The 25,693-nt window shown below is 53.0% G+C and overlaps 5 protein-coding genes across 5 annotated transcripts; 3 read left to right on the forward strand and 2 right to left on the reverse strand.

The window, feature by feature from the left end:
* Positions 1-189: 189 nt before the first annotated feature.
* Positions 190-3,450, forward strand: PG998_009483 (vacuolar membrane protein; the record flags this gene model as incomplete). Its single annotated transcript, XM_066876299.1, has 6 exons — positions 190-204; positions 283-534; positions 587-706; positions 769-1,644; positions 1,699-2,034; positions 2,098-3,450. The coding sequence occupies 6 exons, from the start codon at positions 190-192 to the stop codon at positions 3,448-3,450; spliced, it is 2,952 nt and encodes a 983-aa protein (XP_066728455.1).
* Positions 3,451-4,142: 692 nt separating this feature from the next.
* PG998_009484 (uncharacterized protein) lies at positions 4,143-5,444 on the forward strand (the record flags this gene model as incomplete). The annotated part of the gene is made up of 4 exons (XM_066876300.1): positions 4,143-4,533; positions 4,637-5,016; positions 5,197-5,316; positions 5,397-5,444. 4 exons carry the CDS (start codon positions 4,143-4,145, stop codon positions 5,442-5,444), a joined length of 939 nt encoding a protein of 312 aa, XP_066728456.1.
* A 9,079-nt stretch (positions 5,445-14,523) lies between these two features.
* On the forward strand, positions 14,524-18,289 carry PG998_009485 (uncharacterized protein; the record flags this gene model as incomplete). The annotated part of the gene is made up of 3 exons (XM_066876301.1): positions 14,524-14,774; positions 14,829-15,016; positions 15,054-18,289. The coding sequence occupies 3 exons, from the start codon at positions 14,524-14,526 to the stop codon at positions 18,287-18,289; spliced, it is 3,675 nt and encodes a 1,224-aa protein (XP_066728457.1).
* A 1,013-nt stretch (positions 18,290-19,302) lies between these two features.
* PG998_009486 (uncharacterized protein) lies at positions 19,303-23,468 on the reverse strand (the record flags this gene model as incomplete). The annotated part of the gene is made up of 2 exons (XM_066876302.1): positions 19,303-20,084; positions 20,162-23,468. 2 exons carry the CDS (start codon positions 23,466-23,468, stop codon positions 19,303-19,305), a joined length of 4,089 nt encoding a protein of 1,362 aa, XP_066728458.1.
* A 71-nt stretch (positions 23,469-23,539) lies between these two features.
* Positions 23,540-24,952, reverse strand: PG998_009487 (uncharacterized protein; the record flags this gene model as incomplete). The annotated part of the gene is made up of 1 exon (XM_066876303.1): positions 23,540-24,952. The coding sequence occupies one exon, from the start codon at positions 24,950-24,952 to the stop codon at positions 23,540-23,542; it is 1,413 nt and encodes a 470-aa protein (XP_066728459.1).
* Between the last annotated feature and the right edge of the window lie 741 nt (positions 24,953-25,693).

Here is a 25,693-nt window from a genome sequence, read left to right on the forward strand (position 1 = left end):
TTAAGTTGAAGCTTGTGAAGGTATTCAGAAGAAGGGGGCGCCCAGCCACGTGCACAGCCACTCCACCGGCAAGCTAGCTCCACACAAGCAACCGAGTGACGACAGCGGTCTCAAGGCATCTTCATTACTGCGACAACGAGCTCGCCATGCTACCGTGATAAATCAACTCGTTCGCTCAGAGATCTGATCATGGCATTGCTTTTGGTAAGTATCCCAAATTACACGCACCTATGATCTTTGCACTATTTGCCAGCCGAACTAACAACAAGTCGCACTGCGCAGTGGAAAGCATTCGACTTCTTCCAAGTGAGCCAGGTCAAACTGGGCGACGACGAGACGCGGTCCTTCTTCGAGAACAACGAAATAGCGAGTGTTTGCTCTGGCTCCGACAGCCTGTTCCTCGGCAGCTTCGATGGATATGTACGAATCATCGGACCGAGCTGGAAGGTCGTCCGGAGCTTCCAGGCGCATGAGACTGGCCACATAACACACATGCGCCAGGTCGAAGGCACAAGCCTGCTGGTCACAGTTGCCGTATGCGAACCCAATTTGCATGGACCCATAAGCAAAGGCTGATTAAAAGTAGGAAGATTTGAGTAGCGAGCCGGTATTGAAGGTTTGGGCACTCGATAAACCAGTAAAGAAGACTGGGCTTCCGACTTGCCTGAGCACGCTCAATGTGCACAATGGAAGGAAACAGTTTCCAGTGAGCCAACCCGACCGGGCGTTCAACTAAGTTTGTGCTATGGGGCCACTGACATGTGCCAGGTTTCTGCCTTCACGGCTCTCGACGATCTCTCGCAGTTGGCGGTCGGGTTCGCGAACGGAGCAGTCACGGTCATACGGGGTGATCTGATTCACGATCGAGGGACGAAACAACGCATCGTATACGAGTCGGAAGAGCCAGTCACCGGCGTGGAATTCATAGGTGATTCCAAGTCGACCACCCTGTTCGTCGCAACGACGGCTCGACTCTTGAAATTGGTCATATCCGGTAAAGGCCAAGGGCAACCGCCCCGAACCATCGAAGACTCCGGGTGCGCCGTCGGATGCATGACGCTCAACAAGAAAGATGGCGATATCATCGTGGTTCGAGACGATGCCGTTTACTACTACAAGGTGGATGAACGGGGTTTGTGCTTCGCCAACGATGGCACGACGACGATGGCCTCAACCTACCAAGACTACGTTGCCCTCGTCTCACCGCCCTCCTCCTCGAGAGATGGCGGCTCTAACAATATGCGCCGAAGATTTGGAGGCGGAAGCACCGAGTCGCTCTTCAACGCCTCGACATTTACCATGGTGGACCCCAAGTTGCAGATAGTGGCACATACCGAGACTCTCATTTCTAAAGTGCAGGTGCTATTTGAAATATGGGGCGATCTTTTCATTCTGACCCAGGACGGCAAGGTCAATCGATATCATGAGAAGACCCTCCAGCAACGACTAGAGTTACTTTACCAACGCAATCTGTATCCGTTGGCCATCAACTTGGCCAAAGAATCGGGTATGGACGGGCAGCAGCAGAATGTCATCTACCGCAAATATGGTGATCACTTATACCAGAAGGGCGATTATGACAATGCTATGTCTCAGTACATCAAGGCCATTGATCATACAGAACCGTCGCAGGTTATCAGAAAGGTAGGCTTTCGTACCAAAACAGAATATATTCAAACGACAAGCTAACATTCCCAGTTCCTCGATACCCAAAGGATACACAACCTGATTGAATACTTGGAGGAATTACATGAGCACCATAAAGCCACTGCTGATCACACGACGCTATTACTCAACTGCTATGCCAAACTTAAAGACGTTGAGAAGTTGGAAAAGTTCATCAAATCTGAAGGGGACCTGAAGTTTGATTTGGATACAGCAATCACCATGTGCAGGCAAGGGGGTTACTTCGACCAAGCCGCTTATCTAGCCACCAAACATGGTGAAAATGAGCTTGTTGTCGATATTCTTATAGAGGATTCCAAGAACTATAAGGATGCGCTTGACTTCATCTGGCATCTGGATCCCGATTCCGTAAGTGGGCTTTCTCTTTCCAGCAGCCTGGGAAGCCTATTTATAGCTAACTGATATCTCCAGGCATACCCTACTCTTATGAAGTATGCAAGAGTTCTTCTTGAGCATTGCCCAAGAGAGGCCACGCAATTCTTCATTGATTACTATACAGGGTCATATAAGCCAAAGGTACATGTGGCATCCCCGGAGCGACCTCCGTCGCCTTCTGGTGGCGCGTTTGGGGGACTTGCCAGCGGAACTGCAAATGCGGTTCAGAACCTAACCAACTTATTGCCCTTGCCTTACATGAACAGCTCAAACATCTCCACACCTCCTTCTCAGGGGCCGGCTCGGCCGAAAGCTGGCGAGGGTGAACGGACAATAGACCCGAGTCTGGTTGAAGCACCTGCATATGAAACACCGGCTCCTCGGACTGCATTCTCTTCTTTTCTCGACCACCCAGAGGAATTCATCGTTTTCCTCGAGGCATGTTTGAAGGAAGAGTATCTCAAGGATACGGACAAGTCCGACTTGTATACAACTCTCTTCGAGATGTACTTGCATAAAGCCAATCAGAAGAAGGGCGAGGAACGAGAGGAATGGGAAGCCAAGGCTAAGGATCTCATATCCGGACGGGATAAGCCAATCGAGAACTCCAATATTCTCCTACTGTCACACCTGTCAGCGTTCCAAGACGGAACTATACTTGTCAAAGAGCAATCAGGCTTGCTCTTCGATATCTTCCGCTCTTATACTAGTGCCAAAGACACGCGTGGCGCTATCAAGGCACTTCGCAAGTATGGGCCCGAAGAGCCCCAGCTCTATCCTGCTGCACTTGCCTACTTCACCTCTGATCCGGCAGTGCTTGACGAAGTAGGCCCAGATGAGTTAGCCAGCGTCCTCAAGCGTATCGACGAAGATGGGCTCATGGCGCCCTTACAAGTCATCCAAACACTAGGCGCCAATGCGGTAGCCACAATGGGCATGATCAAGCCGTACCTGACCGAAACCATTTCACGCGAGCGTCGCGAGATCGCGGCGAACCGTCGGCAGATCAACAGCTTCCGGAAGGAGACAGAGCAGAAGCGGGCCGAGATTGCCGAACTTGGGGCAAAACCCGCCGTGTTCCAGGCGCAGCGGTGTCCCGGCTGCGGCGGCGCGCTCGAGCTGCCCGCGGTGCACTTCCTCTGCAAGCACAGCTTCCACCAGCGCTGTCTGAAACAAGGCGGGAGCGACGGTTCCGAGACCGAGTGCCCCGTCTGCGCGGGGAGTAACATGGCAGTGCGCGCGATGAAGCGGAGCCAGGAGGAGCGGGCGGACCGCCATGACCTGTTCAAGGACGCGCTCGAGAAGAGCAAGGGTGGCGACGAACGCTTCAAGACGGTGTCGCAGTGGTTCGGCCAGGGGGTTATGGGGAGCGGTTCTGCCATCGAATAGGGATGGCTGTGAATGTCTAGCGTTTCGGTCGTCTAACAGCAGTTTGTATTTTCCCTCCTTGATGATCATGATACCATACCTAGCACAAAACAATCCTGTAGATGTTGCAATAATCTGTGACCGATTCTTTTCTTTTGCCGCTGAATGTTGTCTCTATTCACGGTGACCCGTGGTGGGATGTGTTTGCTGGTGGCGCCTCTCGATGCTATTTTTGACCACAAAGCAACTGCCGACAGCTGATGCATTTGGGTTCAATAAGGAACGACAAGCTGAAATCCGCGAAGAGCCTAGTTCCGTATGCACAAATATCAATAACGGTTGCTTGGCGTCCAAGTTGTTTCTAGTCGCGGCAGGAAAAGCCAATCAGGAGAGTCGCTCTTCCGTGCGGCTGAAGTTGAGTTGGGCTGCGGTTCGGAGGCAGCTCGCCAAACACACCACTCTCAGAATCAGCTGGACATTGTCAGGAGCCCTCCTTCCTGGACCAAGAGCATCGATAAACAAGCGTATTCCTTCGGGGTGCTCCCCTAAGTCCAAGTTATAGACGGGCTGCTTGGTTTCGGGCACTATAACCAACTCGACCTAAAGCTTCTTCGTCTTCCCATTCTTCCGCCCATATCTCTTAACTAGCCACTAGCTACCTGTAAAGACTCCACGCACAAGTTCCGTGTGGAATTCGATCAGGTAGTTTGCAAATGGATGTCCCACCACCTATTCCACCTCGACCTCCGGGGTACGAAATCCGCTCTCCATCGTTGCCACCGAGACCCTCTCCTCAGCAGCAGCAGCAGCAGCAGCAGCAGCAAGGCGCTTGGACTGGCTATACGCAGCCTCCATACCCATCCTTTGCCCAGGCTCCACTGCCACAGGCCACATCGGCATCGTACTCTAATAACAATGGCGGGGGTACATCGATGGGCGGATGGACATCACTCTTTCATCCAGACGGCGCGCCCACGCCCCTATTTGAGGCGCTAATGGCAGCATTCTTTGGGCGTCTCGATCCCGGTCGAACGGGACATATCAAGCCAGAGACGCTATCGGGGTTCCTGGACCTGAACGGGTTTCTTACTGAGGATAACATCTGTGCGTTTTATATGTCTCCTTGTCCCTTCCTCCCTTGCGGCTAAGCTCTGTCTCAGCCCATCGATATACGCCTACCATCCATGATGCGTGCTATGTCGAGAAGACGGCAGCAGCGTGGCCAGCAGCAAGCTGACAATGCCGACGAACACGACTAACATGCATGGATTCATTGCCGCCCAAACAGGGAAGTCCAACCTCAAAGACGGCAGCTTCCTCTACACGACCGAGGATATGGCCGACTACGAGCTCAAGGCCTGCTGCGAGGCTTGGTACTTTGATCACAAGACCGTAGTGCGCCACCCCGGCCGCAACCAGCTCCCCTACGGCGGCATGCCGCTCCTCAGCCTCAAGGGGTTCACCGACATGATGGCCGTCGAGTCGGCGGGCGAGCCCGAGCGCAGCTGGCGCGGGTTGAACGCGGCACTCCGGCACTATGGCATCTGGCCGGCCATGGGGCCGCTGCCGCGGGAGGTGTTCTTGCAGGTAAGCCAGCTTCTTTCTCACATTCTTACCGGCGCCATTTCTCGTATTTCAGGGGGTAGGACTGCAGACGACGCCTGCAAGGTTTGGCTATCCGTCACCCGACCGAATGAATCAACTTTATGAATCCAGTTACATACATATGTGGTGATAGTAACTAACGTCGTGCTCCCGTTTTCATAGGATATGCCACGCCAGCTTCAGCAGCGACTCGAACAGGTCAAGATCCGGAGCCACCGTGCCGCTCAGGAGAAACTCGATGCTGTGCGAGTACAGACCCAGATAGCAGCACAAGGCCGTCAGGTGAGTTATACAACCTGCACAAGATTCGCTTACTCCCTTATGCTATGCATTCCATGATCTCCTCTCGCCTGCTTGCCCAGACTCTTGTCCCCGTTCGCATCGTCAGTTCCGGAACAGCTCGGTGGTGATGGAGCGCGGCATGTCGATGGATGAGAGCAACCTGTCTGGCTCGCTGGCTAACCAATGCGAATGACACAGAACGCGTTAGACCTTATCGATGGCCCGCGCTATGTGCGAAATTATCACTACTACTAGGACCCCTCACCTATCAGCTCAGCCCAATGGCCCCATGGGGATGGTTCGGCTGGCTGGCAGGGATGTTCGGATCAGGAGGGGGAAGAGACAAGTGACAAGGTGGTGATTTCGGTATCTGGATTTCAAAGCGATGACGAGATCATGATTGCTTTTCATCAGGAGATTGCGATGGCACTAAATCAACCGTTGGGATAACCTCTAGCCAACGACGTCGACGGATTGACTGTGTATCTGTTCCTGCGTTTGTCCCTCGACCAGTAATACGCACAGGTCGTAAGATTCATGGGTGCAAGGATGCTATTATCTTCTGTCAAGGGGTGCTCGGCAAGTGGAAAGTCTAAGTTCGCAGGCTACATAGTTCATCCCTGAACTGTTTCTCTGGTTTCTGTGATGGTTAGTGATATCACGAGTCAGATATATGCAACCTATGTACACCCAAGCCCTTCACTCTGGGCCCAAGTTAATCGATACATAACCATGAATGCAATGTTGTCGTCCAAGAGCGAGAATGATGATGCCGATCCCAGCCGCTGATAAAGCAAGCGGACCGTGGTGAACATCAACCCTAGTTGCGACGAATCAGCTGGCGTATCAACACACGCAATCTCGGAGCTATCTCCGTACGGCGGTTTGCAGCGGCCGCGAGTCATAAGGAACCCGGCGATGGTAGGCTGCTAGGCCTTGCTCTGGATGTCACGGAAGATCGACGGAGTCAAGTGTAATAGGCGCAACTTAACGCGTCTTGCACATGCTGGCTTGGTAGGCAGGCAGGTAGACGTCAAAATCTCGCGATTGTGGTTTTGTTTTGGAGACAGTGGTTGTCAAGTGTGCCATCAAGGTGCAACAGCACACCTCCACAACACCATCTTGCCGAAAGTATACTAAGAGAGAGAGAGAGAGAGTGTGTGTGTGTGTGTGTCTCGCGTCCGCCCAGGAGCCTCCTTTCCTTGGAGTTAGTCACCATCTGCGGTCTCCAATATCTGACCATCTATCTTTCGCTCCATGTCCCCGCCATGGGCTCTGGGCTCGGGCGGCGTGACGGGCCTTGCGGAGAGGAAGACTTGCCTTTCCCAGCCCAGTGCACCACCCACCTACCACTATCCCCTGGCCTCCTGAGTCTCCCAACCTTGGCTGAATGATGCGCTCGTGCAGGAGCAAAGCAGGGCAAGTAGGCAGTATGGGCTTTGATTTAAGCGACGTGAGACATCCAGTATCGTGACAATAACAAAGCTTGGTACAGCTAATCCCCGAATCAGAGTGTGGCTATAAAGGCTAGGGGGAGGGTGAGTGAGACTGGCTGACTGGCCTTCGACCTTCACCTAGCGGCCAATCAACGGCGGATGGGCCGAGGATGGTGGCGCGGCCGGCGGCGTCATCCATCAAAAGTAAATTAATAGTGTGTGCCACCCTTGATAAGAAAAGTTCACTTACGGTACTAAGTGTGGCTGGCTCTCTTCGACGTCTTCTTCCCTGGAGGGGGGAACAGCAATGAAACCCCTATCAAATCAAAAGGTGGTGTTGTGGAAGCCGTTCAGGGATAACACGCCGCGTCGCTGTTGGGAGCTTTGGAAGGAAAGCATGGTTGTCACATGTCGAGGCACAGCTCAATGCTGGAATTCTTTGTTGAGGCCTGAAAGAGCCGACTGGCTGACGAGATGTGGTTTCACTTTGGGCTGGCCATTCCCCCGACTCAACCCACCGCTTCCTATAGTCGTGCCACAATCGATTGCCTCACACGCAGCAAGCCGATTTGCACCAGGCTACCGGATTGTCATGTATCTTCAAGGGAGACGGCGAATGCTGCGGGTCGAAACACTTAGGATGACGTGCATCTTCACTGTCTCAGGAGGCACTCTTCTTCCCATTTAGCACCATTTGACTACGAGGAAACAGAGATGGATTTTCCTGGTTCTGCAACTGAGGTTCTTCGCACCGTGCCGTTGCTGACCGTACAGCTGTCATCGCATTTCGGTCTCGGGTGTTGCTCTCTCGGCCGCGTTGGCTTGCCTTGCAGCAGCGTACAGATGGAGATGGGGCTTTTCTGAAATCTCCAATGTGCCGGCGGCTCCTTGGCAATGGGAGCTTGTGGCCTAGACTATCCAGGTTAGCGTCGTCTTTGTCGATGTCTACAACCTGTACGACTGTGGTACGACTGTAGGCGCCCTCCGCATAGAAATCTCTCGCCTCTACGTGTACATATCTCGGAGAAGAGGGTGTGGTGAAGGGTGGAGAAGGCAAGGGAGGGTGTAGTAGCGCCGTCATCATCTTGGAGAAAGGGAGAGCCGTATATTGCTTGTAGCACTGATAGTATCGACAAGACCAGAGGATATTCTCCTAATCACAGCTCGTCATGTCCAATCAGAGCCGGCGCACGTACTCAATCTATCGCAACTTGGGAGTATAACCAGCAAACCTAGCCCCGGCCCCGGCGCCTTCGAACTGATCGCTTAGTAGTCGGCAACGGATGATGTGACCGATGATTAATTATTCTATCTATACCGACCGTCCTGAAGATCGCTGCATGATGCATCATCCCTCGCTCTTCATGGTTACCTAAGGCACGCATGTCTGTGTATACTAAGACCTGGCACCAAATCGGCGTGATTCCTCTGCCGAATACCTTAGACAGTATGAGACTCCCAATGCCTGCCGGCCGAAATGTGGTTTGCTCTTGGGTATTTGTATTGATTAGAGGCAGACCTTTATCTGATTTGTAGATTGTCTAGATTATGATGATGAAACCCAAGCATGCTCTCCTCTGTTGCGCCGTACGAGAGAACAAGCAAGTGCTACCGTTAGTCGGGGATGTCATAACACGTTCTTGTCAAAGTCCTTTCAGGTTCGGCTGGCTTTTCCTGACTTCTCGAGGGAAAGGAAACACCATCTCCAAATTTGAATCCTTGTTCCTCGCTTCGAGAGCCCTTACTAATTCTGGGAAATGGACATCAGCTTTGCCCAGCGCGGCAGCGCGGCATCGCGACTCGCAAGATATTGCCAGCACAACCTCGGACGAGCGCTGATCTTGCAAGTCGATTAGTTCGCTAATGGCCCGAAGCTGAAGCCCAGAGGGTTGATGATCCAATACCTGGACGGTAACGTAGTTGGCGTGGCTTGCTGAGACCGGCTGTCGAGGGTACATTCGCGTCCTGCAACCAACTCGTCTGGCTGGCTGGCTGGATATTGACGGCATCAAACCGACTCAGCTGGGTGTAATCGCCATGATTACCCCGAGCTGCCTGCCGGCTGGGGATTGTGTAAGATGGCGCGTGTTCGTGTGGATGGATGTGCATGCAAGCAAGGTTGACGGTGATCCGGGCCCGGGGTTTGTATGCATGTACAATTATATAACGTCGGCCGGTTTCTCCATCGAGTGACCTATCATCTTCAGCGTATGAGAAGAGCCGTTGGACTGGGTGGAGAGCCTGCCCCCCCCTGGTCAGCAAACATATGACGGAAACCCGACCTGTCATATTTTGGGATCCGGAGAGAAACTCAAACACAGTACACCGTCGTAGGACGCGGCACGGTCGGTTGGCCGCCATATAGTAGGAGGCATATGTACGGTGGCACTTGCATAGGTATCTGGCTCACTTAGCTGCAAGCTCCCTAGCCTTGACGGCGCTTGAGGCGGGAAAATGCCCAAATAACCCCAGTCAGCAGCTGGTGTTAGGCATTGTGACACCGAAAGCAGCCATTTCCTGCGGCCTTTAGATTGGGGATGAGTATCGCTTGGGAAGAAGGTCTCGTCGCGTGGGAAGATGGAATCTTGGCAAGGACTTCACGGAGCAGAGAGAAACCACCTGCGTCTCTCATTTGACGGAAGTGCCTCCATCCATACTGGCGCGATTGGTCAGCTGCTATGCGCGGAGATGTGGTATTTTGTAAACTCGACGACGTTGGAGAAGAGTCAGGCAGCCCCAAGCCCCCTCCCCTCCCCCGATATGCTGCATGTCATCATTCAGGAGGAGCAGCAGCAGGCTCCTCTCTCGTGAAGTGAGATCTAACCATCAATTGGGGTGTGATCGGACTAGTGCCGTAGGAGATGCTGCAGCAATCAAGCTGGCAAGGCCATTTGGAGTCGTTGATCCCCAGACACTTGGATGGACTTGGCCTAGGTCGATATGCAGCCGGATTAGCATCGGGCATAGCGCCGTCTTGGATAGCCCATCTCCCATCGTACCTCTCTCTCATCCCTGCGCCATGCGCTTACGCCCCTCCGCAACTTGTTCCTGAATTCACCTAACGAGACAGAGCACCTTGTCAGCAATCATCAACCCCAGACTTTGGATTGCTCTCCGTAATTTTTTGTGACGACTGGGCTCGGCATGCTTGCGCTTTGGTGCTCCGAAATGGTGGTTGACTATCCGAGGGAAAGACGTAATGCATGTCTATCGACATGGGTCTTGGTCCAGCCCCAAACCGGACGCATCTGTTCATTGGCTGAGAAGTTGAGGGGCGCGACGAGTTCCCCTTTGGGTACACGGGCGGTCTGGACTGGCCTCACGAGTGACGATGCGTTCGTGTAGATTCGAAGGAGGGGGGAGGGAAACGAAGGAAACGGGGAAAAAGAGAAGGGGAAGGGGGAAAAAAGGCTTGGCGGGCAGGCGGACTTCACGATAATGCGGCCACACCCGGAATCTGACCCCATGAAGCGGTGCATCGTCTGCTTTTGGTATACCGGAGTACATCCGTTTGGTGGTCTAGACCGTGGTCCACCACCCAGTCCCTCGATCGCAAGCCCCTTCACGATGCATCGTGAGTTTTGACAAGAGTAAGGTGAAAGGGCGGCGGAGAAGAGAAAAAGGAAGAAGACCCCAGCGCGACCCCACGATATCCTCTATTGGCCACGGATGGAGTATCGTGGCCCCCTCGGGCACCAGACATTGACAATGGACGGGCCCAATCAACCCCTAATCGCACCTTTCTCGCCATGCGACAAAAGTAGTATCGCTGAGTGAATGGATGTGGAGGGAAAATGATACCCAACCGACGCACTTTCCTTTGCTAGACCACCACATGCTAACTCGATGGAAATCTCACAATGCCATTCTGGCCAGACGTCCGAGCCCTGATATCATAGCACCTATGTAATCTGCTTATCCGCGTGTGTCGTCTCTGCTTATATGCACATGCAGTGCTAACTGGACGGCCATCGCTATTCGCAGTTGCGCCTTGCCTTGGTAGTTGTGGCTTCAAATCAACATCTTCAACCCCGGAATGCAGCACCCCGCTATCAACAAACCCGACACTGGCGCGGGTTTGCTATTTTTCCTAATTGCTTTTCTTCTTTCTTTTCTTTCTTTTTCGGGTGCAGATTCATTGTTGGCGCTTCGTCATGTTCGCCAATTACTTGTCTAAGCCGCAAGTAGATAAGACGCTCCGTGTCATGAACCACATAAAAGTAAGTAGCCGCACGTTCAATCTGTATGCCTCCTACATAGAGATATGCCTAAACAAGTCAAGATACTCGCTGCCATCAGGCTTTTAGTTGATTAATCGCCCAGTCCATCTCCGCCCTAACCCAATTTGCCAAGCTAGCCGCACTCCAAGCCAGCCTACTCTTGCCCGTCCCAGGCGATCAGCAGATTAACCCTGATTATATGCTGCAAGGTAATGTCAAGGATGAGCGGTACAAACGTGTATGTACTTGGCCGATCGTGAACGGAGCATCATCGAGCCATAGCTTTCGTACGAGATGCAGGCATGGATCACCGAATGAGCAGTTGGTCGACTATAATTGTACGAGTATACACATATATACATATATATATATCTCTCTCCCCTTGCTATTACTTGATACTCAAACAACTGCCGGACCGTATTTCGACCACGTACTAATAGTTGAAGACTGACAATGGACGTCAGAATGTGACGAGTCAGCTAGAAAATCACCACCACGTACCTACCATTGGAGCGCGCAGGAACAGCGCCCGAGTTGGAACTTTGCAGTAGTAGTACACGCCTGTCCTCTCCAATGAAGTGCCACGCATTGCTAGCAGCTTTGAGCCGCTCTATGATAGCTAGCACGGGGTGTGTCTACTTACACAAGAAAAGAAAAGAAAAGAAAAGAAAAGAAAAGAAAAGAAAAGAAAAGAAAAGAAAAGAAAAGAAGAGAAAGAAAGAATGCAACTGCAGCCGAGTCCTGTATATGTCGTACCGACCGATCATCCTACATGAGTTGCATTTTTCTCTTCGAGTTGACGATGCCAGAATGAACAAGATTCTCTTGGTGATTCGTATCTCTGGCCAAGAGTGAGGCATCTTACGACATCGATCGGTATACAGGCTTTCTGGTACCTGACGTTTCTGCAAACACAAAAGGTGATTGGTTTGATTGATCAGTGTGGATTGCCCGGACCGCGGCGCCGACATGGTGAGCTGCATAGTGCAAAGTTTTGTTATTGAATTATTCCTTACATGCTTAGCCTGCAGAGCTGCAATGCACCACTCAGGAGAAGCCAGCAGCCGTGGCCGGCCGTTGGTGTCGATAATTTCATGTTGCTCGATCGCCAGTTCCGGGTGCCAAGTCATGCATGAAACGGAGCGGCATGCCGTATGCGACTAGATACCTGACACTGCTCGACGCTTATCCAGCAAGAGCAAACAGGGCCATATGTGAGCCAGACAGAGAGACCAAACAGTAGATTTCGAAGTTGAACAGTCAGGATCGATAGATGGGCACAGAGCAGAGGCACGCAGGCACGGCTTAGACAGAGCGATCGCTGCCACTAGTTAGGGCCCCTGTCCTTGAGTCCCTGAGGCCTGACCATCGTATAGTCCATGCCCCACTGTCAGACCATTCTTCCCCTTCCCCCATCACCACCAAACACGGAATATTACAGAACACCAAGGTAGCATGGCATCGACATCTCAGGATGGTTCCTGTTGCCAGTATGTTGCCAGGACCCCAGTTCTGCGCACCCACACACCTTACACCAACAATTCAGTTCACGTCTTTGCGTCCTGAAGACGTCATCCTGGCCAGAACTAATCCCAAATCGAATGCGGTGGAATATGAGCGGATAATGAATGGCCAAGATAGCAACAATTGCTGCTTGCTTCTGCGACCCAGCGCATCCCCTCGAAAGTTCTATGTATTAGTATCAAGTGATTTTTTCCTTTCTTTCCTTTCTTTCCTTTTTGGAGGCTTTCAGCCTCACTTTTCGACCACGTCCCCAACGTACTGACAATGGGCAGATACATCTATGCACGCAGGGAAGAGACCAAAAGACTTGGAAACACAGCGCGGAGGTGCTGCATTCAGAATAGAGTTTGTACCGCCTGCACGACGGCCTTGGGACGGTCTCCATATCAGAAGTCTATGTGAACCGCTGATAGCCAATCCCAACAGCTGTCAGATTATATTTGTATTGGTAGTACAGCCAAGGGACAACTTAGGCAGTGATTGATATGCTGCAGCAATGCGTCGTTGAGCAGTGAGTAGCGAGTAGCTTGTAGCTAGCTACTAGGCAGGTCCAGTTATCCGATCCATCCAGCTTACCACCAAATACAAGATGGAAGAGGAGCGATAAGGCTTGGCATGCTGGTTGACCCAAAAGAACCCCACCGCAGGATGCCCACCTTCTGCGCACCCACCACGCCCGTATCCATCCACCATCCACCCTCTTGCTGCCCGCTGCTCTGCTTCCTCGATCCATAAGAATGTACGGAGTACTGTCTGTATTTGCCGACGACTCGGCCGTAAGGAGAAGGGCAAATCAGGATTTAAACAGGAGAATGTTGACAGCTGAACATGCATTCACCTTCCAGTTGTGTGCGCTCCTACTCGCAGCAGGTGCATAAGCAGCACGTGAACGGGCGGGCGGGCGTGTCCCCTACTCACAGTATGCAGTGTATACTGTACAATATATCGATGTTTTTTTTTTGTTGTTGATCGTTCCATAGTTCCATACAAAGCCCACTAAGCAACACCCAACGAACGATGCCTACATGTCGCTGCAACCCCTTCATGTTGTGGTGGCCTAACCTAGGGGGATCAATCGTCCTAGCAGGAACTCGGTGCCCGCACCCGACTTCTTTTCTTCAGATGCAAGCATGGGAGTACATGTATGTATGTCTGTATGTCTGTATGTCTGTATGCATGCATATGGGTGACGAGAGGCAGGCTGGGAGGGTCGCTGGTCGCTGGTCGCTGGTCGCTGGTAGCTGGCAACTGGGTAGGCAGGCCTAGCCCGCCCAGTGTTCCAGTGCCCACCACCCCCCCAGCAAGAGGGGAGGGGGACCACACTGACCCATGCATTGATCAATTCCCTGCCCTCCGACTAAGGTTCTTTCAAATCAGATCCGTGCCGACCTACCGCCTGTCCGCCTGTCTTCTGGCCTGTCCTCTGGCCTGTCCTCTCCCAAGCCCAAGATTCTCCAACCCACCTTCCACCCGCCGCGCTCGCTCGCTCGCTCACTCTTAACACTCCCTTCCCACTCGCCCGCCCGCCCATTTTCGACCGATTCGCTGCCAACAAGATTTGGCCGTCTATTCCCAAACTCCCACCCCAAATTCTGATTCAGTCGATAGTTACGATTTTAAACTTCCGTCTCTTTCCCTCTACTACCTTTCTACCGGCGCTGTAACACTTGTTTTTTCCCCCTTCTACTCTTCTTTTGACTCTTTTCTTTTCACCTTTCGACCCTTTTTTTCTTCCCAATCCGACTTATTAATCCGCCCTGAGAGCCTATAATGACGTCCTGAGGAGGAGGGGGAAATCGCTACCACCAACCTACTTCGAACCTTTCGCCCTCCCGCGGAACCACTACTGCTTTTCCGACGCAAGCAACCACGACAACCAGGCGAATTTCAAGAGACATACCAACTTTATATTCCAAAAAATATTACAATGATCCAATGACCCTCAGCATGACGGCTGCACCTACACAATTCACAACCCCAGACAGAACGATTCGACGACGACGCCGCCGAATACCCACCGCACCGCAATGGAGCCGCAATCAACAACATCCCGATCGGGGCATCTGCCCCTTCAGAATCTAAAGACCGAATTCTCTTCGCATCCTCAGGTTCCCTCCCGGACCGCAAGCAGTACTCCCGTGTCTTCGCCGGGTCTCTTCAGTCCCAATAACCCGCGCCCTGTCCTCAACTTCCCGACCCATCCTGCGTCGGATGCCTCCACCCCAGTTGCGATGAATAGCCCCTATTTACACCCCTTGCAGAACCATCGGGTCCGAGAGTGAGTATTAGTGGTTCCCCGCAGATTTGGATAGAGTGGCTGAGAGTCATCTAGGACGCACAAGGCACTGGTGGATCTCGACTCAATGACCGGCCGCAAGATCATCAATCAGTACGAAGTTATCGAGGAAATCGGCCGTGGGGTCCACGGCAAAGTTAAGCTCGCACGAAACCTCGAGAACAGCGAGAATGTCGCCATCAAAATCGTGGCTCGCTTCTCCAAGAAGCGACGCCTGGGCAAAAGTCATGGCACTCTCGCCCCAGGACAAAACGAAGAAAGAGATCGCCATCCTTAAAAAGATTCGCCATCCCAACGTTGTCGCACTTCTCGAGATCATCGACGACCCTGAACTGAAGAAAATCTACATGGTTCTCGAGCATGTCGAGCTGGGTGAGGTCGTCTGGCGTAAGAAGGGTATACCTTCGATTTGCAACTGGGAAAGGAGACGTATTGAGAAAGAGATGAGCGGTGAGATGAGTACCGAGGAAGAGGAAGCTTACGTCCAGATCCTAGAACGCAAGCATGCCCTGACCGAGCTTAAGCGGGCTAGAATGCAGCAGAAGCAGCAGCAAAGAGGCACTGAGGATTTCTGGAGCATTGAGTACGGCGCGGCCAGCGAAGGAGACCCATCATCCCTGCCACATGTTCTGTCAAGAGACGCTTTACATGGTCCATCTGCTGGTGGAGAGTGGAACTTCTTTGCCTCGCCGTACGGATCGCGAGCGACGTCCCGCGCTGCTACACCCACTCAATCCGAGGCCGATCTGTCATCTGTTGGCGCCGATTACTCGAGCGATATCGAGACGCCCGGGCCCTCGCATTCACGACGCGGATCTGTGGCGGCTCTCGAGGGTACAATGTATGGTCCATATGCCGAGGACGCCATGTTCCGTGGCCGATCCCCTAGTATGGCCGATTCGATTATTTCTCACATGTCCTCGGTCGATTTCAACACCCAGCCCCATGACCCATTTGCCGATGACTACTCCTACGTACCTTGCTTTACTATTGAAGCTGCCCGTGCTACATTCCGGGACACTGTCTTGGGTCTGGAATATCTCCACTACGAAGGGATTGTGCATCGTGACATCAAGCCTGCCAATCTCCTATGGACCAAGGACCATCGTGTGAAGATATCCGACTTTGGTGTTTCATACTTCGGCCGACCTATACGTGACGGAGAAATGGACGAGTTTGTGTCAGAGTCTGAAGCACGCGATTTCGACGACGACCTCGAGCTTGCAAAGACGGTTGGCACGCCAGCTTTCTTTGCACCTGAGTTGTGCTATACCGACGTCGAGTGTGAACAGCCGAAAATATCAGAGCAGATTGACGTGTGGTCTCTTGGGGTTACTCTATACTGTCTGATCTTTGCCCGCATTCCTTTCATGGCCGAGGACGAATTTCAAATGTTCAGGAAGATAGCAACGGATGATGTCTACATTCCGCGACGACGCCTAAAGCCCGTTGATCCTCAAACATCTCCTGCTACGACATCACTCTACCATCGCGTTAACACCGCGCCGTACCGGGATGACTGCGAGTTTGCGTACGAAGAAATTGACGACCTTCTCTTCGATCTGCTTTCGCGCATGCTCATCAAGAACCCTGAAAAGCGCATTCGGTTACGTGAAGTGAAGCGTCATCCCTGGGTCGTGCAAGGAATCGACAATCTCCTCGGTTGGCTCGACGACACAGATCCATCACGACGGACGGCCGGCCGCAAGATTCAGGTGGACGAGCGCGAAGTTTCTCGGGCAGTTGTGCCTCTTACCTTTCTGGAGCGCGCACGTTCGGCCGTGAAGAAAGCCGTGGGCAAAGTCATTCCTCACCGCCCGGACCCTGCAGTAACCCGAAGAAGGGCGGCGAGCAGCGCTGCCAGCTCAGCCGGCGACAGTCCACCAACTGCCGGATCTTCGCCTCACTTTCGGGACAGCCGCCGCAAAAGTCTCCGTGGTGATGACTATTTTGTGAGTGCTAAAGAACCAGCGGGACACCACGAGCATCCTCTTTCCCAAAGCGTAACAGCTAGTCCTCAAGCGACGCCTCTCGCCGACGATGAGGAGAGTCGCAACGCTTTCAAGCACAGTCAAGTACACTCGAGTTCGGTAGGCGGAGATCTCCAAGGCCAATCAACCGGATCCCACAGCAATTTTAACGCAAGCCCAGATGCCGCAAATCGGTCGCCCACGAGGAAGTCGACTTCGCCCGGGAAGGCTTTTTCACCGTCACACATACGCGCTCGCTCCGTAAACAGCAACTATCTTGTCCTTACGGCTGCGGTACGTGAATCCCAAACAACGCCAACAAGCCCCGCACCCAACACATCGTCTCTCGACGATCCCATTGCGGCTTTACGGAAATCCCGGGACATGGAATCTCTCGATGACTCTTCACGCTCGCGTTCGGTGGACCGTGGCCTATTCGCCAGAGAGGACAAGCGAGCAGAAGCGAAGGTGTCTTTGAGCACTGCCATAGCACCGGGCAATGTTGAACTACCAAAGCGTCCTACACCCCTCCGCATATCCGACCCCAGTGGTAACAGTGGCGAACCCTCTATGACATCACCCATGCTCTTCTCGCCGAAAGCCATTCGAACCTACCACCATGCCGCCTCTGGATCCGACTCCAACCTATACGAGAGACCATCGTTTACAGCAGCCTGCTTGAATGACCGGCCATTGACGTCTCAAAGAGTTCTTCAGATGGATGCAAAGACGCCGGCCCAGCGGATCTACAAACCTTCGACCCCCGAATCATTTGCTCGAGCACAGGAGCAGATGCAACGCCGCCATTATCGTGAACAAGAAGAGCAGGCAAGGCAAAAGCAATTACAAGAGTCTCGGCAGGATGTTGATCCTGCTTGGGTGCCGTGCCCTCCATCGTGCCCTCCATCGCCCGACGATGAGACCAGAATGGAAAGGCGGCTGCCTCCTTCCAGGTCAGACACGGCTGGGACGGTTGTCACTTCAAGCTCGGCATCTTATGGCAACATGACGACGCCGTTGACGAGCCCCAGTGAGGCGACGAGTCCGGTTCGCAAAGGCGACTCGCCGATTTACCGATCCGACCCTTCGCTTCCTGCACTGCTTAGTGGAGCGAGCTCTGTTTCGGCGGACGCCGAAGGCGATTTCTTGCTTCGTCCTGGCTCTGTGAACCGGCCTTCGCTCATCGACACAACCGACTCGCTTACGCCCCCGGGCGCTGGCAAAGGAATCCGGTGCCGGATTCCCTCTCGAGACCCTCGAGGACGAGCATGCATTCCACTTACGGATGGCCAGCTCTACTCGCACTATGCAGCCGCCCTCGGTTTCTCCTCGCGGGGCGTCGATGACGATAGTGACAGCGACGACGATGACGGGTTGCTTATGATGAGGCCTAGGAGAAGGGGCGCGAGCCAAGACCCGGCCAACCAACTCCAAACCAGGTCCAATTCGCATATAAAGCGGAGAGATACGCAAACCAGCGTTGGCAGCACGGAAACTGCCAAAAAGGTTTCCATGCATGGGGATTAGTCCAGCCTCGATTATGAGGTTACTTACAGTATTCTCCTACCTTCCGGCGCATCCCGCCGTAGACATTGCCGCACAACTCGCATCTCCGCTGATCTCGCAAGAACATGTCTCGTGGAAGAGAGGGACTCATGCAGCAGAAGTCAAGGTTTTTACAAGTCGACGGATTTTGATAGGTTTAGCACGCATCTGATGACGGTCAGACTGAATGATGGGATGAGATAACGCGGTTACGTGGGGACAAGCAGTGCCCGAGCACGGTGTTTTGTGGTTGGTGTGTGTTTGTCGTCTTTTATGTTTCGAAACGGGGGCGTCCGTCGTAGCGGATTGTCGGCGACATGGTTCGACTACCAGGACAAACAATTATCCTTCTCCATCTTCCTCTTATTGCATTGAGGCGGGCAGCCTCTTACATTTCGTTTTGCCACTGCTTCACAGCATCGCGCAACAACAGATAAAACACGTGGGACAACCGGGGCGGGACAAACAAACTGGTGGCATTCTGTTAGCATTGCGGACGCACCGCTGATAGATAAGTTTGGCATATTACGGAGTTAATTCGTGCATTATTATTTAATATAGCGACAAACTTTTCTCTGCATATGTGGCTGATCTTGTCAAGTGCCCTGTTACATCAACAAGCCAGTCGGCCTCGAGATCATTTACTCAAGGGCGCATTCGTTTCATTCTCTTGGGGCCAAGAAAAGTGAAAATGTTGAATGTGTTGGAGTCGTCATCTTCTCATTATTAAACGTTATCATGCCATCCCAAGTGCATGTTTATCTATCCCTACAAGCAGAACATTATGTAAACCAATACAAGCACCATCAACTAAAGAACGCCCTAGAGGGGGAAAGGGTGTTGGAACCCCCTTTGCCTTTCCCTTCTCCCCCTTTTTGTATAAAACCATCTGGGGCCCCGGAATGCCATGGATGGATGGTAATGAAAAGAAACAAAGAATAACCACAAAACGCCTGCCCCTAAAACATTAATGCTCTTCCCTAAATCCATACTGCCTAGTACTCATACACTGGCTTTTTTGTTGTCTTCTTCCTGGCTTCTACCACAGTACACAGGGCACGCGATTTCACCAAATACATAACGTCATTAAATGGGTGGCTGGTTCTTTCGATCACACCAGGTTTTTGGAGATGGGTGCTCCTCATCCTCTTCATTTGCCGTGAGGAGCCGTTGTCTTCTTCTTTTTGTGGCTCGGCAATGGCACCACACTTCGCCAGGGCGGTCCAGACTTCGTCTTTCTTCCTGATCTCGTCTCTCTGCAGCGTGAGACCGTCCAGCGTCTTGAGCCGGGCGCACGACTGTGCAATGGCGAGCTCGTGGAGGCGGCGACGCTTCTTGGTTCCCATATCCAGGCGGGCCGCGTACGTGGCGTCGCGTTCCCAGCTGGCATCAGGGAGAGTGAAAGGGTCGGGCAGTTGCTCGGCGTTTTCGTCCACGGATACGAGCGACTGGCTGCGGTGGTTGGGCGGGTAAAAGCCGACCGTAGCCACATTGTCGCGCATATCCAGCTTGCTAAGGTGGGGGAACTCGGCCAAAAGGGTGGCCACGGTGTTTATGTTGACAAGCCGGTTGCCTGCCACGAGCAGCTTCTTGAGTCGGGGGATGTAGCGCAGCGGCGAGAGATCATCGAGCGCGTTGAAGTTCAGGTTCAGTGTGCGAAGATTGGGCATCAGCTGACCTAGGTTGTCGGACAATGACTCGATGCCGCAGTTGGCAAGTTCAAGCAGCTGAAGGTTGAGGAAGTCAACCTTCGGGTCGAACGTCGTCAGCAGGTTGCCTGACAAGAACAGCTTACGGACCTCGTAAATCTGAGCCAAGAATGCCATGTCGAGCGCCGTTTCCCCTTTTGCTCACGCAGGGACAAGCTGTCCAGGCGTCGCGCACACATGAAACCCGTCAGCTTCGAAAGAAAATTGCGGTCTGCATGCATCATCCGGATGCCAGGGAAAGCCGCCATATCAAGAGTATCCAGTTGATTGTCTGACAGCCTCAGGTACTTCAGGCCAGCCATGACTTGGCCGTGGGTTGGCGCAAAGGACTGGAGACGGTTGTTGTCGAGATTGAGCGTCGCCAGGGAAGGCAATTGGTCCAGGTTTCTGACAGAACTGATCTGGTTGCCTTGCAAGTCGAGCTCTGTCAACCGGTGCATTCTGGCGCCGTCCATGTTGACATCCTCGATTAAGTTGCCGCGGACACGGAGTACCTGCAGACTGTCGTGGAACTTGATACCATCTAGACTAGTGATGTGGTTGTTGTCCGCACGAAGACTGCGCAGGTGCACGAGATCCTTGAAGGCGTACAGGCTGTCGATCTCATTGTTGGAGATGTCGATGTACTGCAGGTTCATCAGATGGCCCCAAGCCGTGAGCCCCGAAAGACAGTTGTTGGCTATCCTCAGGTTTCGAACGCTCTGGGGCACTCCGTCAAGGTGGCAGATCGAGTTGTCCGAGGCATCGAGGGTCACGACCTGACCGCAAAAGTCATCAAGTTTGTGCAGACTTTGCAACTGCTTGCTGCTAACATCCAGTTCTCGCATGGAATCCCAGTCGGGCTCGAAGGGCTCCACCTCGGTGATTTTTTCGACCAGCGTTCGGATTGCCTGCGAAAGGACCTTCTTGGGCCGGCCTCCGGTGACAAGGTAATCCTCGCCTACCACATAACTGACTTCCAAACCGAGGGATTGGTCCCCGTGGTTCATAGTAAACTCGGACAGGGGGCTGAGAGACAGGGTACCGACGTGCTGAGCAATCACAGGCGTGGCAGACTGTCCGGGGTATCGCCTCGCATTGGGGCCAGGTGTAGTGATGACGAAGCTGACGCTCCGGTTCTTGTCAACGCCGTCATCCCCGGGAACAACCAGACTAGATTCACCGAGAATGCTGAGCTGCTGTTGCTCTGATGCATCGTGCTCCCCGAGAGTGTCTTCATCTTGTTCGTCAATGCGAGAAACAGGACGGGGGAAAAAGGGCTGCGCTTTCACAGAGATGTTTTTCGCGTTCCGAGACCGGCTTCTGGATCGCGACGAAGTGGAACGCGTAGACACTGTAGGCCCGGGGATTGGATGGCGACCGCGTCTCATTGAGTCTGCCGCAACACTCCCCACAGACCTATCAACGCTGCTAAAGCTGTCTTCGGTGCTAGCATCATCAGTCGAGTGCTGGGGCAGAACATCTCGGATGATGGACGCAATCGGGGAAGAAAACGTGATCGTCAGGTTCTTTCGTCGGCAAGGAGAGTTCGCGATCCTATCCTCGAGAAGTGTTATCTCGTGTTCAACGTCTTCGGTATCCATGTCTGCTTCCGTCACGGCCGTTCTCAGCTTAGAGAATGCTTCCGTCTTATGGCTAATCATATTCTCAACTTCCAGGCTTCCCCGGGTCTTGGTTGACGTCTTTCCGCACGATGGAGGCGGAACGAAGTCTTCTCTAACGAATTCGTTCAGGTCCTCGAGCGGTCCCGTCTTGAGCTTCAAATTGAGTTTCTCCCGGGTCTCATCGACTGAGAGGTCAGGGATGCTAGCAAACGGGTCGTCTTCGCTATCCTCCGATGGGAGAAAGTTGAGCACTCGAGTTTGAGGCCGGGGTGTCTTCACTTTTGTCCAGACATTCTTATCCTTGTCCAAAACCATGTTGCCGACTTGGTCGCCTATCAACTGACTCACCACGTCCGGTGCGATCAGCCTCCTGGAATCCGAGGCTCGAGAAGACGTAGTTGTTGGCAAAGAGCGGCCAGACGAACCAAGCTCTGAGCGAGTCTCGTTCGTGGGGAAGTCACCACTCGCTCCGTTCGCATGTGTATCAGGGTTATGAGAGAATCGAATGTTAGGCATATCGCTAGCGACATCCTCGTAGCCGAAACTACTGTGGCGGGATTCGTTTGAACGTAGGCTCCGCTGAATCGACTCCTTAATTCGTTTGTCTTGTTCGAGAGCTTCCTTTGCCAACCCTATAGACCGCAACGAATAAGTGGCGAGGTCTCCCATATCGCTTCTTTCTTCGTACTGCCGGAGTTTGTCCAACAAATCCGGGTCATCCTGCCGGATTGCCATGCGGGAGATTTCTGGCCGGCCCTCGCGACTTGGTGGCCTGGAGAAAGGCTCTGTCGTCGAGTCTTGATACGACTCGTCGGTGCCCGGAGCTAATACAGACTCCCGTTGCTGTGCGCTTTCGGACTCTGACTCCTCAACGCTCGAGAGCCCGTTTTGAGGCCTTGCTCTGTTGCGGATCATGGCCATTATCTTTTCTGCCTCGTTTAAGAAATCTTGGGTTTTCATAGATGTCTTTCGCGAGCCGTCGTCAGCGGAGTCTTGCACAGAGACGTCGAATTCTTCCATCGGACCAGCAATCGTGCCGTATGGTATATCCGCCAGTGGCTCTCTATCACGCTGTATCGAGGATCTCTGGCTCGGAGTGGGGGTGCGAGGCCGCATGGCTTGCTTCGCCATCAGAACCGAAGGGTGGATTGCTCGCAAGTCATCCGAGTAAGGGCCGTGTTGCATGTCTGCTATGGCATGCTGCATGGTATTGTGGGAAACCTGCACGGGCACTACGGCACCAATCTGTCTCTCCATACCGTAAGCAACATCGGACTTATGTAAAGTCCTTCGTCTCTTTGGAGTGGGATCTTTTGAAGGTGAAGTCCGTGGCCGCTTGCTTTCTGAGCCGTCTCGTTTTGGTGTCATCATATTGCTAGGTCCAAATTCATGTCGACGAGCTGAGCCCTGGGCCTGCATGGGCATATCAATCTTGAGTGCAAGTTTCCCATACTTCGAGCTTTCTGTGGCAGTGCTGGACTTGTGCCGCCGGCGCTGCATCATCACAGAGTCGTCTTCTGATGCCGATGACTTTGGGCTCACGTCAAATTTCAATGGGCGACTTCGGGGCAGTGGGCTGCTCTGGGGGGCGACATTCTCTTTGTCGGTCAATGTTGAGTAATCCTGAGAACCCAGAGAGATCTCCTCACTGAAGGAGTAGTTGTTAAGAGCGCCCGAGCCGAACCGATTGAGCCTCGCATGGCTCTCTTGCCATAGTTTTCGTTCCCCTGCTTGCAGCTTTCGAGGGCTTGGAGCAGACGTAGGGCCACGGTATTGAGACTTGGAAGGGGATGCACCAGGTGATGCATACATAGACTCTTCCATTGAACGGGACGGGCTCTCGGTCATGGGGTCTTCGAACTGACTGATACGTCGAAGCAAAGTTTGATTTGTGAAGGTATCATACGGGCCGAAGAGTTTCAAGGGACTGCCACTAGTGGCTTGACGTGGAGCCTGCTTCCCCGGACTTGGTTTCGGAGGGGCGGCATCTCCGTGCTTTTACTCGTAAAAGACTGTTGCTTCTCTTCAGCCGACGCAAAACGATCTGTACGCATGGTCGGAAATTGTTTGGGGGTGCTGGCTTGCAAAGACGACTCCGGAAGCATCTCAGATGTATCTGTGTGTACAGGCGGACTCAATGGTCGATTTCTAAAGGAGCCCTCGCCCGAACGCCCTCCGCGTTGGACATTAAGGAAACCACCACACTTCGCGTAGTCCTCGGTTGTGTCTGGATGCAGAGCAGCATGGGCTTCGGCGGCAGGTTGCTGGTCCATCTGACTACTCGGATCCGAGTCAAGAATCATTTGGTTCTGGCGCAGGTTTTGAAGACGTTTTTTGAGCTGTTCGGTAGAAAGCTCCATTGGCGCAAAGCTCACTCTGCCGTCTTCAGTCTTCCGTGGTGAGAGTAGTATAGGACTGAAACTCTCGTTGCGACCGTCGCTCTTGCCCCCAGTGCTCTTCGCACTTACCTTGCGCGAAGGGTCCATGGGGCTTCTAGGGCTCAGTGGTGTGGTTGAATTGTCACCGGAAACTCCCCTCGTGTTCGTGTTTTGATTTTGGGAGTCTCCTTCTGTTTTGGATTTGTCCGCGCGATCGTCTTCGTTGGAACCAGTGGTATTTGGGGCGAAGGTGATGGTTTTCTTTCGGGGTTCAGGCTGGATCTCGGATATTTGCGCGCTATTCTCCCGCAAGTCTTCTTGCGGATCGTCCACCGAGTGTCGGTGACGGCGCCGTACGTAGGGAGGCGGGCTCGAAGGGAGGGTTGTGTCGTTCATCGTATAGCCTTCATCCTGCTCGTCGGCCTTGTCCTCGTGTTGCTGGTCATCGGAAGGCGGGCGAAACATGTTTTCCAATCCATTTGCGGCTGAACTGAACAAGTCCTTGGTTTCACCATATGACATTTCGCCATGCAGCAACCGTCTCCTCCACTCGGGTATCGAATCAGTGTCTTTGGTGGGAGACGCGCTTTGCGACTTTTGTACCGTGTTGTTGTCACTGTTGTGCACTACCGAAGCAGTGGTGGATTCTGAAGCAGAGCGGCTCAGCTGGCGGCCTCGCTCGCTGGCTTTTGTGATTTGAGTCAGCCCGGAGAGCCCACGCTGCGAGGATCGAATGTTGTTCTCGTTTTGGCTCCTTTCGCTCAAGACATTAAAGCTACTGTCGTAGGTGGTGGGCGGTGATTTTCTCGAGACCAGTCGGGATGTCGGATCTCGCACGCTGGTCTGCCTCGAGTTGGGTTGTGAGGGGAAAGGTGATAGCTGGGCTTGCGATCGGTCGGACCTGGGCTCGGAGACCCAGTCCTCTGATAAGGAATCGAGCCAAGCGTGAGCCATTGCGATTGACCCGAACGCCGGAGGAAAACAGTAATTAGAGATTGCGCCTTAGGCGTTTAGTATGCCCCCCCATACAGAGCAAGTAAACAGGAAGAATAGGTGATGCAGCAGAATGTTTGCGCCGGGGTTTGTCAATTCGGGGAGGGGAGGGGAACTGGCGATGGATGGGCTGTTGTTTATGACGGTACGCGTTTGTGGGTAATGGACATGCTGGGGTAGGTAAAAGTAAAGGATACCGGGGTTCAATGGAGAATTCGGGTTCGAAGAAGACAGCAGGGTGAATAATTAATCAATGATGGGATACCATGGAGGCCTACACGACCAAGTTAAGTCGAGACAGTTGGGATCTTCGGGTAGGATTGGATTGAATGATGCGATGCGGCTCTTCGGTCGCATTGCCACGGGTGTACTGTAGATAAGGCAAAAGCACCAAGACGCGATTTGGAGAATTGACCATGCTGCGATCAAATCAACAAGCGGCTGCCGATCTGGCCTGGGCCTTGCATGCCGGTTGCTACAGCAATACGGGCTAGCGGCTTGCTTTTTCCCCCCAAGGAGGCGGGCGTTTGTACTCCATACTTGATGTAGCGTGTATAGAGGGGTTTCTTCCTCAAACTTGCACTTGAATTGGCTAGAAACTGACATCACTGAATTTAGTGAGTTTGCTAACCGCCCCCGTCCAGAGCGGTGTGCTTCTTGCTTGCTGTTGGTGCCTTTCTCAACAAACAGGAAGGGAAGGAA

Source organism: Apiospora kogelbergensis (genome assembly GCF_038363985.1).
Source record: "Apiospora kogelbergensis strain CBS 113332 chromosome Unknown utg000006l_segment0_segment0, whole genome shotgun sequence".
Classification (NCBI taxonomy): Eukaryota; Fungi; Ascomycota; class Sordariomycetes; order Amphisphaeriales; family Apiosporaceae; genus Apiospora; species Apiospora kogelbergensis.